Below are 17,844 nucleotides of genomic sequence, written 5' to 3'. Positions count from 1 at the left end.
GCCTTGGGCTTTGGGGTTTCCACACTTGTCTTTCTTTTTGGTAGTGCAAACCTTTTATTCATCAGTCTTTGCTTGCCACAAGTTCATACATCTTCCTCACATTTGTAGTTCGAATACTAAAGTGTTTATTCAATTTTCTACATGCTAGTCACAATATTGCTGATAAACAATTTGACATTCACTATGTAGGTTAAACTTCCAAATGTTCATTTGGTATTCAATATCACTTGTTCTTAATCAAATAGTTTCCATTCAGTTCTGTATTCAATATGATGTGCTTTCTCTCAAGTATCAATTTCCATTCAGTTCGGCATTCAATATTATTCGCATTCACTTGTGGTTATGGACCTTTACTTGCCTGCAGTTGCATGGGAGTGCTCCGGTCTTCCTGTGTCCTCTGACACTCACCGGCTCTTTGCATTTCCCCAGTGGCGGTCCCTGCTGCTCCCGCTCACCTCTTCCGTAATCGGGAAGCAGACCACATATGCTCTGCTCACTAGCCGGGCACGTCCTTGCACTGCCGGCTTCCCAGTTCTGCGCAACGAACGAGGACTGTGTTCTCTCTCTGCTCCCAGCTCCTTTCTGTAGCTCAGCTGTTTCGCAACTCCGTCTGCCCGCCTTCCACTTTGAAGGCTCCTGGTCCTGCGAACGCCACGCAACCCGTTCTCCCCGGGTTCTGTAGGTCCTCCGGGATCATTGCCGGTCTTCAGACTGCCTAGTCTCGCTCCAACCCGGCGGTTCTCCTCCTCTCTGCACATGGTTGCCTCTCCTTCCTTTATACACCTGAACCCTATTACGGAGCCTCAGGTGTGTGTTAACTTTAATTGCCTGACTATAATGAGCCCAATTAATGGGACATGCCTGTGACCTTCAGTACTGCATGCTCTCCACCCCTCTTCTTCGTCTCAGTACTAGAATGGTGTTGGTAATAGGAAGTGTGCATTGCTCCTAGTTGCCTCTTCCTCTTCTCAGTATTTGTTGGTTCATTTGGCATTTTCTTCCCCGTTTTATTCTATTTTGTATGTATTGTATATGTTTGTTTTTTATTTTACTGTGGTTTTGTAAAGGTTTTTCACTTAACACCAAAACAAATAAATAATAAAAAATAAAAAAAGAAAGATAGGGCATGAATGGACATAGCCGGTATTTCACACATTTTTTTCTTTTTTTTAAAAACAATGGTAGAAATGATCGCATTTCGGCTGCAACAAAATTACGTACAGCCGAAAATGGCAAACATTTTTAACATTCGGTTTCCCTTGTTCGCTATAATGAAATTGGGGGTGGCGGGGTGAAGGGAACTGGTGCTGCAGGGAATCGGCAGCACACAGAGAAGTGAGCCACCTAAAGTTAAGTAAGGGGGTGGGAGGAGCAGGGTCTATGAAGGGCATTTAGCTGTGGGGTGATTATTTTGAATACGAACATTTCGAATTCGACATTTTTGTATTCGAAATGTTTTCATTCGAAATAATCACGTACATCCGACATAGCCCATGAATGCTGAGGGAAGGAAGGGTGAGTCTATAATAGGGAAGGGGTATACCATGTCTCGCAATCCAGCACTCTCTCCCCAATCCTCAAGGACCCTCCACCCAGGTGTTCCTCCCTCGCTTGTCCGCCCCAAGCGTCTGGATCCAAAGGCGATGGCCCTTCCCTGGCCACCTGAGCACAAGATCCCTGAGGAGTGGCTGTGAGAGTGCCTTCTGGTTTCTCACAATAGTCATGCCTCATTCGGAGGAAACATCTCCAGTGACCTCAAACAACCTAGCAAGTCAACGGCTCTTCTCCACAAGTGCAGTATTCAGGATTTGCTTCTCTAGGACTTGCACTCTGGGCCAACGAAGGCCCGAACAATGTAGAGACGAAACAATCTCCTTATAGGTTCTCTCCCTTCAAGACAGATGTGTAAAATACAGCAAGGGAAACTCAACGGAGAAGAGGAAACTTACACAAACGGCTCACAGCAGCAAGGTGAACAACAAAAGGCGGCAGCATGACAGCAAATGATCCTAGGAGAGTGACAATGGTTGGTGGCACTACTGAACGACCCAAGCTGAGAATCTAGTGCAGTGATTAACTTGCACCATTTTGGACTTGTGTAGCAGGCCACAGCCAAGCTAAAGATCCTATCACTAAATGGCGGAATGAGGTGGTAAAACAGCCCCAAAGCAGATGGCTAGAACCAGCCGATGTAGAGAGTCACCTGGAGTCTCCAAGAAATCCAGACTGGACTTCTGCCAGCAAAAAGAAAACGTTATAAGGCCACGCCATTGCACTTAGCAATTATTGCTAAGTGAGGGTTTTAAAAATGATGGGAATTGACAGGAAAACTCCTGCAGCAGGTCGGCAGAACTGCCACCTCAATGTTCGAGGAACACAGCAGCAAGAGAGTGAGTTAGGGTAGAGCAGAAAGTAAGTACCCCTGTGAAAGGAGCTTCTGCACAGGTCAGATAGCCAATCCACCAAAGAGGCTGAGGGCAGAGGCTCTGATGAACAACCATATTGGTTGGTCACTGGAACTGCCACTCAGCTCAAGACAGCCCTGAAGGAACTGAGAAGCCTAGTCCAGGGACCTCTACTAGCCTATACCAGTTAAGAAATGTATGGAGGCTACCATGATCAGCTCACAAAGAGTCCACATAGTCAAACCAGCATTTTGAGGCCACCTTGTGGCCACCAGATACAGGTACGCCCTAGAAAACTAAACGGCTGGGAGCAGGATTTACAAAAACCCAATGGCTACCACAAAGGTGCATTGGGATACCAATGTGGTATAACACCTTACACCCTTGGTGAAGCCAACAAAAAGCATAGTCGTGACCAACCTAGACAGAACCGAGGTGCCTGAGAGACATCCATGACACTTGGCACCTTAGGGGCGATCCAATACCACATACCTGCCTTAAAATGGATAAAAAGGGACATAATTGCAGGGAGACTTCAGAAGAAGTCCCTATGGCCACCAAAAAGGTCCCTGAATCTGGGGGATCGGGGGGAGTGGAGCAAAACATTGACGGTCCCCAGAAGTGTCCCCTGGGGGGGGCGTGGCCAGCAAGCATGCAATGGAGACGCGATTTCTAGGTGCTCCCGTGGCCGCCCGAAATATCCTGCTAATATCCTTTGATTTGGGAAGTTGATTCCAACAAAAAGATCTTCGTGCAGCGGAACCCAGTGGCTGCACATGACCGCACTAAAACACAGCGAACGCCGGTAGGTGCCCGCCCGTGATCCCAACTTGTTGAACCTGTCTTCGTTCTAAAAGTCCCCCTGGAGGGGCCTGGGAGGGCGCTGCCAACCCGATACCCGTGATTGGAGCCTTCTTTGTTCGCCATCCCGGCTTGCGGCAATCCTTGGAGGCGGCAGAACCCAGACGAGAAGCCTGGACGGTGAGCGGGCCCGATATACCCGCTATGCCAACCCAAGCGCAGGATACGCCCCGGGGGCCGACGACCAGAGGGGACACCTGCGCGACAGCCCGTGACTGGTGGGCCGCTCCAAGGGAAGCCCCCAGCATACCAACGCGGCGGCGAGAGCTTCCAGGGAGGAACAACGTAAAGGGACACCCACCAGCTTCCAAGGAGGAACAACGTAACGGGACACCCACCGGCGACAGGACCGCCTAGACCAACAACACAGGCAGTGCAGGTGACCTGGGGTGAGATGACCTGAGGAGCGCGGCCAGGAGGCGATCGAGGCGGATATCCAAACCCACAACACCGAGCAGGCAGCTCCCTCTCCCCACAATCGTTTATAACGACTGGAACCCCGCGCCGGACCCTGCTCAACAACCACAACCTTTTCCGAGCCCTGGGGAGGCTGAAGCCGCAGTCGCCAACACCGCGACAAGGAAGTAGTATAGCAGGGGCAACTCAGTCACATGTGGAGGCCCAGACAACGCAGCGAGAGACTAGTCCTCACATTCACATTTCTGCGGGATTCCACATCATGGGCAAGGAAAGAAACAAGAAAACCACAACGCAAAGCACCATGGATCAATATGCCACGAGCACACAGCCAGCACCAAACGCGGAGGAACCGGGGACGACCCCCCTCCAATGGAAGAACCCCTGTCACTAAAGGACGTGATGACCGCAATCGCCAGTTCGCGCTCCTCAATGGAGCAAAAAATGGACACTATTTCCACCGAGGTCTCGTTCCTTCGCCACGACCTCCAGAAACTCTCATCCCGAACGGGAGAAGCAGAGCAGTGAATATCTAGCGTGGAGGACAACCTAGGCGGTGTGCACCAGCAACTCACACAAACACTGAACTGCCTGAAAACCTTGGAAGCCCGTGGGGAGGAGGGAAAGGGCAGGTCCCGACACAATAACATTCGAATTTTAGGCCTGCTGGAGCGCACAGAGGGTCCCAGCATGGAACTCTTCCTGGAGGAATGGCTGGCAGATCTTTTCGCGCCAAAAACCTTTTCGAACTTCATCTCGGTGGAACGTGCACACCGCATGCCCATGGGTCGCCCAACCCCGGGGCGCCCCCAAGGACAATTATCACGAAAATTCTTAATTACTGCGACAGAGACGCCATCCTACAGATGGCCAGAACACAAGAGACTGTGGTATATAATGGATCCAGGATCACCTTCTTCCCGGACTACACCCGCGAAGTTCAGAAGGCCAGACAGTCCTTTGAACACTTGAAAAGGAAGCTTCACTCTATGAATGTGAAATATGGGCTGCTGTTCCTGGCACAGCTGAAGATCCAACATGAAGGCAAAACAGTCCACTTCACTGATCCACAGGAGGCATGGAGATGAGCGGAGACCCACAGTGGAGGAGACTAGACAGGGGCTGATCAAAATTGCAGGGGAAGACCGAGACCAAGAGAAGAAAGACCCACCCGACAACCTATACTGGAGAATCAGAATGAACCTAATGGGGGCCCCAATCCCTAGCACAGTTACCAGAGACATTGGCTAAACGAAACAACGGAAGGATATATCAAAAGAGCACACTGACCGACCGCCTTCTAGGCAGGCACCCGTGACAAACACCCCGCTTGGACTGTTACCAGCAAGGGGTCACCGCCCCCTATGCACGAAGGATCAAACGCATTATATGTAATCATAAATCAACACAGCATACCATCGGCGAACGCCAACCCCCGACTCCAGACACTTGACCCAAGAAGGAGTAGTAAATCGATGGGAAAGTTATAACAGTTTATATCAAGTTGATCTGGTGACATAGTTTTTAGCGCCAGTAGAGTTCGGGCAACAGATACTTCATGTTGGGGAGGGGGAAGGGGGAGTTGTTATATGTTAGAAATTTTCCGGGAAGTTACACCACTCTAATTTTCATCACAAAACTGTGAAACGTATCATGCCCAACACCCACGATTCCACAGGGCACGACCACTGTACTCTTACAGTCATATATATCACACACACATCTGGCACAACAAATTGGATTCCTAGACAGAAATGGCCACACAACAACATAATGGCTTCACAGGGGGAGACGCACATGTCCCAATGGTGGTCATTGAACGTCATAGATCCCCAAGGATCCTCACATGGAACGTAAATGGCATGGGCTCAAGTATCAAGCGTTGGCTTATAACGCAATTCCTAAACAGGTGTTCCCCTGACATTGCTCTTCTTACGGAGACACACCTAGCATGTTCGACCTGCCAATTCTTCTGCAGGACTAACTATCGATTAGCTTATCATGCAGGGTACACGATGGGTTCCCGGTGTGTTTTGATCCTCCTACACAAACGGCTCCCCTTTGCACTGACGACAGTGGAACTAGACCTCAGCGGCCGTTTCGTGCTACTCAGAGGCACACTGTGGTCGGAGGGGGTGGCTATTCTGGCGATATACTCCCCACCGGGGTAGGGGGATGCTCTCTTGAGGGATGTCACAGCATTGATGGTGCAACAACAGCCTGATCTATTGATCCTTGGGAGAGACTTTAATGATGTTATGTGTAATGCACGGGACCGGACCCACATACGAAATCGAAACCCAAACAAACCCACACGGCTAGCAACCTTTGCATCAGCTCTAGGCCAAAGTGACCTATGGAGAGACCTCCACCCTACAGATCAGGGCTTTTCCTTTCACTTGGGAGCACAGGCGTCCCTGTCCAGGCTGGATTACTTTTTCCTTCCGACCCCCGAAGCGTATAGGGTTAAAACGGCAGAACTCCTTCTCCGCGGCATATCTGACCATTCTCCCCTGGAGATACTGCTCCAGACAGATAGACCCCTGCCTCCCAGGACTTGGCGGCTAAATAACTATTATTTAGGCCTTCCAGAATTCGTGGAACACATCACCGAAAAATCCAACAAATTCTTTGAAATCAACGCGGGTTCGGTAGAGAATCCGGTGATATTATGGGAAGCCCATAAGGCGGTACTTAGAGGGGAAATAACGGCCTGGAAGTGTAATAAAAGGAGGGAACACCATAGGAAAGTTGTGGAGGCAGAGGAAGCCATAAAGGAATGGGAAAATAGATATGTCGCTAACCCCACCCATGACACCCACCGCTCCCTCGTGAAGGCCAGAGCAACCCTGCACAACACAGCACTAGATAACGAGGGAGTCAAGGACCAGAATCTATGAACACGGCGACAAAGCCGGCAAACTATTGGCCTGGCTGGAACGTCGGGAGGAAGGGCACAGACATGTCAGACAGATCATAGAAGACCCCAGTGGACTGGCCCAAACAGACCCAGAAATACTGGAGGCCTTCGCTAAATTCTATGCCACATTCTACGCTGCCCCAACATCACCGGTAGATCCGTCCCTTCTGGAGGAGATCGTGCTCCCGCACCTCTCGGAGCAGCAGACAACATATCTGGGTAGGGAACGGGACAAAGGCGAAATCATGGAGGCCATGTCCCAGCTACAATCCGGGAAGATACCGGGCCCTAACGGCTTCCCGGCCGAGACCTGGAGGAAGCTGGGCAGCAACCAAATGGCGGCCCCCCCTCTGGGATTTATTCCTGGCGGCCAAAGGACAGGGCACCCTTCCATTGGACCTACGAATGGCCAACATTGTGGTTATTCCCAAACAAGGAAAGTCCCCTGACCGGTGCACATCATTCAGGCCTATATCGCTTATTAACAGCAAAGCAAAGATTTTGGCCAAGGCACAGGCCAATAGACAGGTCATATCCTCACTGGTTCATCCGGACCAGTGCGGCTTTATGCCGCAAAGATCGACCAGAATGAACCTACGCAGGTTGCATCTACTCCTGGAAAAAGCCCCGAGCATCGACGCGCCACTTGCTCTTTTAGCAATTGATTTCGAGAAAGCGTTCAACTCGGTGGTGTGGGGAAGCCTTTGGGCGATAATGAGAAGCATGGGCATTGGTGAGACCTTTCTCAGCTGGGTCCAACTGCTGTACGAGGCGCCAATGGCTGCGGTCAGGGTAAACGGCTGGACCTCTAGGACCTTCCCACTGGGCAGAGGCACCCAACAGGGCTGTCCTCTATCCCCCCCTTCTATTCGCCCTAGCGATTGAACCGCTTCCCCAATGGCTCCGACAGGTTACTACATGGTCAGACTTTTGCTGGCCAGACGGACGAGAGGACAGGGTATCCCTATATGCAGATGACCTGCTACTCTATCTCAGCAACCCAGACTACGCATGCCCGATCATAACACAAATGTTGATGACTTTTGGGGAATTCAGTGGACTCAGAGTTAACTGGGGTAAATCGGTCCTGTTCCCAGTGAAGGGTGACGACCTGGCAGTCCCCCGGGGCATCCCATATCGGGTGGAGAGAGGAGGCTTCCGCTATCTGGGCATATGGGTCTCAGGGACTCTCTCGGAATACGTAGTGCACAACCTGCACCCACTAAATCGACCGCTTTGCCGGGGATGTACTGCACTGGATGCTCCTTCCTCTCACACTCATGGGCAGATCGGCCCTCTTTAAAATGTTGGCGCTTCCACGCTTCCTTTATGTACTGCAGAATGCCCCATTGGCCATACCAAAAGCGGAATTCGACCGAGTAGAGCACCTAGTCAGGAAACTGATATGGAAGGCCGGGGAGCCACGAATCGAGTTGACCACGTTGCAACGATCCATCTGGGAAGGGGGCATAGGACTCCCACACCTCAGGTCCTACTACTGGGCCTGTCAACTAAATGTAGTTAATGACCTCCTTCACCGAGACCCCGAAAAACCAAACATTAGAGTGGAGGAACCCATTATCCAAGGCACCCCACCACTGGAAACACCATACCAGACCCTAACCAGGCCCCCCGCACAAACGATGTCTACCCATATCGCGATGATCTGGAGGCAGGCACACACCCACATAGGCTGGGGAAACAGGATAACTACGGCACGACCATTATGGCACACCTATGGGTTGAAGGAGGTACGGAAGTTGGCTGCATGGACCCGGTGGGTGGAGGCTGGGATAACCACAATAGGAGACATTGTTGCAAATGGTTCCATTCTCCCATTCGAAACCCTGCAGCAGAGATTTGGAATATCTGCTGCAGAACATTACCACTACCTGCAATTAACTCACGCCATTAATGCACATGGGCAAGAGCTGGATGACATACAAATTTACACACCTCTGGAACGCAACTTACTACCACACATATCCCTGCAAGGTCACCACTATTCTATACAAGGCGATTAACGCGTTTGCCACTCCGGAGTTGGTCAGTCTCAAAAATAAATGGGAGGGAGATATGGGGCCCATTGAACCAGAGGACTGGATCCAAATACTGATGCACCCACGCGAAATCGCAATAGACTCCAGAATTAGCCTGGTACAACTTAAGCTACTCCACAGGGTGTACTACCCCCGAGGGGCTCTATTTGGCTGGGGGAGGGCGGAGGACCCCCAACTGTCTGAAATGTCGGAGGGAGGAGGGCACTTTCATCCACCTTCTCTGGGAATGCCCTAAAATCAAATCCTTCTGGGTGCAATGTTGTCAACTGTTAACGAGAACCCTGGGGCGCACAATAATCCCACAACCTGCAATAATGTTACTGGGGGCCCCAGATGAGAATATTCCGGATAAATGGGAGGGTATTTTTCTCTCCAATGCAATGGGCCTGATAAAACGCGATATAGCACAGAACATGGTGAGACATGGTGAGAAATGCAGAACCCGAAAGTAAAGCGCGCATAGCGGCAAGAACCAACCCGGGCGTTGAGGGGAGGGAGGGTGCAGGGGGATTTGTTGGTGTGCTGTATGTATGTTTAAAAACCAATAAAATGTGTTATAAAAAAAAGAAGTGTCCCTAGAATCCCCAAAATAGGTATTCTGGCTTAACAGGAACTATTATTAATTGAAATTTGTGCAATTGTAATATTCAAATACTATGCCCCAGAAGGTCAGAATTAATGTGACATATCAGTATTGGCCTTAGGAGACGTTATGACTATTTTTCCTTGCATGATACATTCTTTGGTTCCATTTTCTTCCAACCCTTGTCTTTATGCGTTATGTGCGTAACACCAGGTAAATAAACACCACCAATACATATATTAAGAGTTGTGTCTTTTGGACACCGTTATGTGTTGTGCAGGCACTAGGGATTTTCCACTGTAGTGTTCAAATGTCAGGTTCCTTCCCCGCCCACCTTGTCATTTATTGGTGCCCATCTGTAATAGTGGACCTACATTAAAGTACAGGGTTAAGGAAAATCCTACTGTTTTTACAATATACTGTGTACTATTTGCTCAAGTACTTATTTGAACTAAGATCTACATGTGGAAAAGAATTACGGTATGCACTTTTTTCAGTATATCATTGTGGTGTCTGTTTCTATGGATACGTGTCTGAACTAATTGTACCTCTGTGTCAGCCTTCTACACCTACTTGAAAGTTAAGCCATGTCGCTCTGTCCACACTAATTACTTTTAAGAGAGGTTTAGATTTCCTTTCTCATCACCCTCCTGACGGTTAGGGGTTGTACAGCCCTCACCAGAGGGTTGTACAAAAACTGCCTTAACACCAATTCTGAGCAAATAAGTCTACAATATCATCCACCCTACCATACCCATTTGTTTATTAATTCCCAGCACTCTTTCAATTAACTATCGAGCCACACACACACACTTCTATTCAACCTCCCATCAAACGTTTCACTCATTCATCCACCAGTCCATAACTCACCTATCCATCCATGTCATCTTTCAGCTTAGACTCATCAATTCATTCATTCATCCATATTCCATCCCAATTTTCTCTGATCTTGCCATTTCATGTATCCATCTTCAAATTCTCATTCATTCATCTACCCAGCACTTTCCTTCATACATCTTCATATTCATTCATGTGATTTTCAATCGATCCCCGAGCCCACCACCCACCTCTCTCTTATATTAATGAATCCATACTTGCATTCCCCAGCTATCCATCCTTGTGGGCTGCGCACTAACTCCACTCTCTGCGCTCCACCACCACGTATGCTGTTAGGAAAGATTCCCCTTTATTGCAAGTTTCCCTCCATAGTTTCTATGGACCCCATAGCTCTGTTTTTTTAACACGTTCTGACTTTTTGAAGGGAAGTAAAGCCTTCAGCTTCACTTCCTTGCCTTTTGCTCATTGTTGTGGGTAAAATGATCCATCCTTCAGACTAAGTATGGGGAAACTATGCTTCCCTTTTGAGTTCTTGCACTATTTAACATTGCACACAACACCTTACAGTGCAGTGCAATGAGGATACTTTTTTATCAAGCTAGATTTTTACACTTGTGATGTTTATTTGTATATACGCCTAAAGACAAGCTGGTGGCAGCAGATACATTTTTTAAATGTTTGCATTATTTTTATTGTGCACATTGCAGTTTACCACATATGGCTACTAAACGTGGCTAGTGCCCTAAATGGCTGTGCCACAAGATTTATTGCTTGTTCTTTGGCCATATTATTGTTTGGCCTCCCTCCTGCCAGGTCAGGAAATCCCTTATAAGGTCATGCACTTGCCCAGGAAAGCTGCTGCTTTCGCTGGCTAGTGCTGCCTTTGTGTGTGGCACAGGAAGGGGTGGGACCGTCTAGTCCTACTCCACATCCATGGTGCCAGAAAGTCTAGATGTGGGGCAAATGGGTCCCTCCTTGGACAACTTCTGGCTGTTTGAATGGTGCAGATGCGTACCATTGGTGGGCTTGGATTTGCTTCCAGCTTGGATTTTGGAAAATAAGAGGTCCTATGCAGTGGAGCCAAACATCCCTCGAAGAAGCACAGCCTGCTGAAGACCCAAAGACGACTCCTGGAGTTGCTCAGCATCCCTTCCTGTGTCTTGCCCAGTGAAGCCCCTGACCGGAGCATCAACCCTTGTGCTAGTGGGGCAAACACGTCTCAACGCCTTCTCGAGGACGCTGCTCTTTTCAGCCTTTGGAAGTGTCCCTGGATTGCCTGGTGGACTGACCAGCTCTCTCGTGCGCTACCTTGCCAGAAGCGTCGCCATTCAGCATTCAATCCAGAAACTTCAGTGGCCGCCAGCTCGTGCCACAAGTCGCCTTCTCATCAAATATCAGGGTCCCAGCATCAAAGAATCCTGCCCTGGAGCAGCTTCTGTGACCACAACTGGAAGGACGCCTGTCGTTGCCTGTGTGCAGAGACCGTCGCTGGAACACGCCTTTCTCCAACCTGTAAAGTGTCCTGAGGAGGTCTACATCATGGTTCTTGTATTTCTTCATCGCCAGTGATTAGATCTTGCAGCTGCACCCGACCAGAAGAATTCTTGAACACCCAATTCCTGGGCATCACTCACCAGAACCAATGGCGGAAGATCAAGCCCCCAGTAACCCCCAGATGATCCACAATGATAGCTGGGAAAATCAGAGTCAGGGGGGCAAGTAAATGCAGTGTATCTGTCCACCCTGTCCACCATATTATAACATCAGGAACAAGTCCCTTTTTCACCTGCATTCCATTCCACACTCTTTTGGTCGTCGATCCTGGATAGAGTAACCGGAAAAATCCAGATTACACACTATAATACATCCGGCAGATATAATAAAGTGTATATATTTTCCAGTATAAGTATTGCCGATTACATGACAGCAGTTCAAATAAATACTTGAAATAAACAAAAGAGGTAGACAATACTTATTAAAAACAGTAAAGGGTGTCAGAGAGAACATACCCACATCTTAAGCTAGTGACACACATCATAACCAAACAGGAAAACAGTTGTACATTTTGTAATGCTCAAATAGAGGGTGAGACAAGGGCTCCTTGGGCATCACATGTAAGTAACTAACAATGCAGGCTCCTACTCACACTAGAGCTATTGAAAAAAAAGTCACTAAATCAGGGAGCATAAATCCAAGTGGCAAGCTACTAGCCAGCCATAAAGAAGTCACTTACAACCTCAATTCTATACATACACACAGTACACCGTTTTTTACTTGTCAAAGGTCAAATATCACTAGCCGATGGCTAGTGTATATTTTTCACCCTGCTAAATAATACTACTAAAACCATAATGATGCGTATACAACTGAAAGGTAAACCAAGAGACAAACAAATCCACAGGAAGTAATAAAGATACCTCAGCCATAACATACTGTGTCTGACAAGTGCCCTGCTCACCACTAAATGCCTGTGGAACTGAAAGGATACAGTTACACAATACCCTAACCGTACTGCACATTTTAAGTATGATAATGAGGTGTTATTTATATAGTGCTTACGCCTAAGCACTTTACATAGAACATATATACTTACAATATCACCCAACCGAAGTTGGTACGCATATATCGACCTCGGAGGGATAAAAGGCTGAGTTGGCCTTGCCGGGATACGAACCTGTGACCTGCAGATCACACAAAGAACGCAGCAGCGAGTACTCAACCCACTGAGCTATCTTACCGGCTGATAAAATTAGTGAAATGCAGTGACTTGCACATACAGATTCACAGCAAATCACTACACTACTTAAAAATTACAGAAGTTAGTTAGGGGTTTAAGGACCCCAAAGGGTACAGTAAAAAAACGGATTACAGTAACCACAAAGTCACTTTCAGGGAGAACTTCAACGTTTTAGAAAGGTTTCTTCATTGGAAATGAAGGGACAAACCCAATATGCCATCTGTGGTTATAGGAACAAACAAGGTAAGTACAGCATACTCTGAACGGTGATGCAAAGGAGGCAACCAGCAGACTGGGGAGTCAGAGGGCCCCCTCCACTACACCCCTGCAGAAGAAATCCATCCCAAGGTTTGAAAATCGGGAAGCCAGGGAGAGCTGGATAGACTAATGAGCCATGGCTCACAATTGTAAAATCTGGTCATGGTGAGGGGAGGGTGGATGAAGCAGAGAAACGCCTTAATTAGGGAACCTGGCAGGGGTGTCCAACTATAGGATCAAGATCTAGCGACATGGGGAAGAGTACTCACAGCTTCTGTGCTGGTGAAAACTACCCAGAAATGGCAGATCCATAATCACATTTCTATGACGAGTCTGTATCAGACTTGCATTCGCTTGTCATCTCTGGTCAATGGGATGAACCTGGATTGCAGCAAGCACCCAGCTGAGGTGATCCAGACATTGAAGAGCACCTAGTATGTAAACGCACAAAACCTGGACATCGCAGACCCGACAATAGCTGGTGGCGCACGCAGGAAGACCCAGAAAGGGCACGTTCAGAGGAGAAACAGAGTCAAGCCAGCAAGCAAGAAGACAGTCCCACGAAAGAGGCAATATTTGGCATAAACCCAAGACAGTGCCAAGAGGAGTTACGATGAAATAGCCGGCAACAACTTGATTTATAGGCCAGGTATTGAAGAGCGGAAACTCAACCTTAAGCACTTGAGAAAGAAGGCTTTCACAGGGATACACGAGCTGCAGGTGAGAAAATGTCCAATCAGGATGCCAAGACAGTCCAGCAAGTACAGCTACAAAGGAAGAGCACAGCAAGGGACTCCGTAAGCAGGTAGTTGCGGGTCTACAAGAATGAAGGACCAGTGGCACAGCTGTTGCCCTCTAATCATGAGTCTTCATACGAGTACGAGAATGAATCTGAAGAATGTGCATATCTATGGGAGACCCCAAGTAATCATGCAGGAGCTGGCTAGCCCACCAATCATAATCCAGGAAGTACACAAATGTTTGGAGGCCAGCCAATCTGGCTTACCCTAAATAATGAAATGATACAGGCACTAAACACAGGATGTAGACTGGGAGTTTGAAACACGTCTACATCAGGTCAAACCGAAATTGAGGCTGCATGTCTTGGGGCTCAGGATGGCTGTCAGAAAAACAGACATTTTAGGCCACACTTGTGGTCCTCACAAAAAATAAAGGCCACCAAAAAATGGCCAGGTCTACGACTTTGAAAAGTACATTAGTAACATTAGTACCCAAATTAATACCATGTATGTACATTTAGCTACCAATGCACTAAAACTATACCCAAGACACTAACAGGATGTCACTGTGGGAAAGAAATGGTGTGTTCAAGTGGCACATCTGCCCTAGTACCCTTATGGGCTACCAAGAGCAGTACCATCAAAAAAGGAAAAAAGGGGGGGACTTCAGTAGAAGTCACTCGTGTCTCAAAACCAAAGTTGAACAACCTTAGAACCCATAACAAAAGTATAGGGGTCCACAAAGTTAGTGGAAAAATCCCCAAAATGAAACTCTTCCCTAGCAGTTGGCCTCAGCAGCAAAGACCCATAGCGAAGGAGTCTGTACATTAAATGATTGTGTGTACCGGAAATACCTTTACCTACACTATTTAATTAGTTTAATCATTTTGTAATGAAACTCATTATTATGACGTTTACATTCCGTAGAATTAACTCCCTTACACTGACCTGACAGTGCGACTAAAGCTCCTTGTCTCGTGAGCCTGCGGCACATATCTGGAAACTAGGATTGAGCGGTTATGGTGAAGAGTGACCACTGATCACAAAACTATTGTAATCCACTTGGGTTTTTTGTTTGGAAAAGGCTATGCAATCACATTTCATAAAAGCTTCCATATTTCAAGGGATCACTTCAGCATATCATGCGACCACACACAACATTGGCACTCAAAAAGAGTCTTTAGATCATCAAAAATATTGACCAATACCGGGCTCACCAGAGTCACACTACTTTCTAATCAATATCTCTTGCTAGATCCACTGCCTGCGAGATCTCACATGTCCAATCAGAAAAAAGCATGCTAACCCATCCTCCTGGCCTACCAAACTTTCCTCTGACAGAGCTCCTACTGCCCCCCCCCCCTTTGCACCTCGACGTCTCTTTTCCTTTACACCAAGACAGATACGGGGAGGGGGGGGGGTTTAGGGGGAGTCTGGTTACCCCAGTCATGTGCTGAAAACACACTCTGCACAAGCCTTGGCACTAGGAGACCACTACAATGGTAGGTGACGCAGTACAAATGATTATTTACTTTCTGTACTTGCATTGCCCACTTTATGGTACACACGTTTAGTCTTCAATGATTTGGGTTGGCTCCAAACACAGGGGAAAGTTCAGGACAACTGCCAACTCGCAGAGCCATGGAGTTTCCTTGGAACCCAGTGTGCAACAAGAAAAAGAAGATAAAAAAAGATGGGTCTGTGCACGAGATGAACCACCTAATGCAAACAAAGACACATTACTTACCGGTGCTAAAGATTCTTCAGCTTAAGATCTCAGATGTATTTATAGATGTGCAGTTCTACCACCGGCAGCAGGTGGCAAAATAAGTGAGGTGATCAATACACAAAAAAGCCCATGATCAAGAATGGATATGTTTACAACTAAGGGAAGGCTTTCTGGCCCACTCCCCACCTACTGACTACTCCAGATCTCTGCACCAGGCAACCTTTACTACATAGCAATAGAATAAATGATTGGCTGTCCAGAATATTCACCACCTACCAAGTCCGGTCACAAACTCCTTGAAGCTGATGAGCGAGTCCTTGTTCTGGTCCAGAAGGCGAAAGATCCGTCCAGCTAAGATAGAGGTGTGCTGGCCACAAGACCAAGGCGTGAGATGGCCCAGCAGCTCCTGGAACTGCTCCAGGTCGATACGGTACTGTTCCAGGTAGGGTAAGCTGGGGTCATGCCGGATGGCTGCAGCCGTGCCGTTACCCCCCCAGTAACAACTCATAAGGTGCTGAGCCTAAAACAGAAACATAAATGGATATGTGTTTTGGTTATTAGAACAAATGGCAAATCGGCAGCACAAAGGGGAGCACTGCTTGTTCATAACCGAGTATTAAAAGCTCTTCCTGGAGCCTAAGTTTTGGACCGCGGTAGACTACTGGGAAAAGTAAGACAGGTACTCCGTACTCCAATGACATCCATGAGTTAATCCATTGGTAGCACTGAGAGAGCAAAGAAGGCCAAACTCTTTGGAGGCGAGTGGGTTTGAAAAGATTACAATTTATGCTTTGAGTTAAAGAAATCCCATATCCATGTTTTATAAATGTACATCTCATTGCCGTCACGAAAGGAATAGCTAATTACTTTGAAATCTACTTCTTCACCCTTGCTATATTCATTGAATTCATAAACCCTGAACATCTTTGCTCAGATGCATAATACCAGAACACCAACATTGGAAAGGAAAGCCCTTTCAATGTAAAATTAGATAAGCATTATACAAACAAAAATAAATACACACACAGACTTCCCCCTCCCCAATCAATAACTATCTGACATAAAAACGTTTGTGTCTGCATTTTACTCTCAATAAAAGAAAAGCAGCCCATTTAAAACTGCTTAAAAAAAAGAAAAATGAACAGATAGGTAGCCTTTACCAAACATGGGAACAAAATACTGCCCCTTTAATGTCAAGGAGAGTGTTGTCTCAAATCTTGCACTTCAAAGGCAGTTCAAGTCAGATCTTTCTGAAGATAGGCAATGCTTAAGGTATTATTGCTTCCTTTCACTTAGCAATGGCCCACTCCTGATGGAATTTGGAGGTAGTCAGGTTTTTCATGTAGTGAAGATACCCAGGATGAAGAACTTTATTTAGAAATAAGTAACATTTCCTTCTAAATCCTGGTTTCTTCATTTATATTCATAAAAAACTGAATAGAAAACCAGGCCCACCAAAAGGCACAGGGTAAAACAGGACCTCTATGCCAGTGAAGGAAAAAAATTATCTCCATGATGTATGGAGCACACAACAGAGCAAAACCATGGGAGTGCTCCATAGGGGATATTATCCAAAGAATGGTATAAAAGAAGAAGAGTATAAAAGAGGCTTATCCCACCAGGGTGTCTATTCTAGCATCAGAACCTACGCATCAACGACTGGAAAAGGTATAGACAGAGTTTCATGTGGATATTCCTCAGAATAGACGAAAAACTAAGAAACAAAGTTAGGCCTTGTGACCGCAGAGTACCAGAATTTTGCTGATCCTATGAGCATATGTATTATCTATCAAAAATGTCAAAAAACACATTTATGCAAGGACGTGAAAGTAGACACTATGAAGTTTGCTACGCTGATAAGTCCCATGGAGGGACTGTCTTCCAGGCAGGGGCAGGAACATCTTTTTACATCCTTTAAAGGAATTTTGAAAAAATCCTGAGAGGTATTTTCAGGTAGGACCACAACAGAAAGGTGTGCTTTATTGAAGGAAAACCACAAGCTTGACTTGTTAAAACACCAAAGGTAAGGTATTATAGTCTGTTCTTCAGCGGTAATCCAGTTTTCCAACCTACTCTGGCACCATAGGCAAAACCTGCTCCATTTGGAGGTGTTGGATTACCTTGTGGACAGCTTTCTGGCTTATTCAAGCACCTGCATGTAGTCCTCTGGTAATGGTTAGGCCATCATTCTTATTTGGGGGATTCTGGGGCCACATTTTGGGTCCCCTCAACTTTCTGCCCCCATCATTTTTGGTTCTTTAATATCCTTTTGGTGGCCAGAGGGACTTCTCCTGAAG

The 17,844-nt window shown here is 47.1% G+C and overlaps 1 protein-coding gene across 3 annotated transcripts in view; it reads right to left on the bottom strand.

The window, feature by feature from the left end:
- LOC138582632 (TBC1 domain family member 9B-like) overlaps positions 1–17,844 on the bottom strand; it is a 1,499,720-nt gene that overhangs the window by 369,728 nt on the left and 1,112,148 nt on the right. For all 3 annotated transcript variants that reach the window (XM_069654093.1, XM_069654091.1, XM_069654092.1), the window contains exon 16: positions 15,824–16,067. In XM_069654093.1, coding sequence (XP_069510194.1) covers positions 15,824–16,067 — 244 coding nt within the window. The remainder of the gene's footprint in view (positions 1–15,823; positions 16,068–17,844) is intronic.

The sequence above is a fragment of the Ambystoma mexicanum genome, chromosome 3q, assembly GCF_040938575.1.
Source record: "Ambystoma mexicanum isolate Mex_15411 chromosome 3q, UKY_AmexF1_1, whole genome shotgun sequence".
In the NCBI taxonomy this organism is placed as follows: Eukaryota; Metazoa; Chordata; class Amphibia; order Caudata; family Ambystomatidae; genus Ambystoma; species Ambystoma mexicanum.
This window is presented reverse-complemented; position numbering and strand designations above follow the sequence as displayed.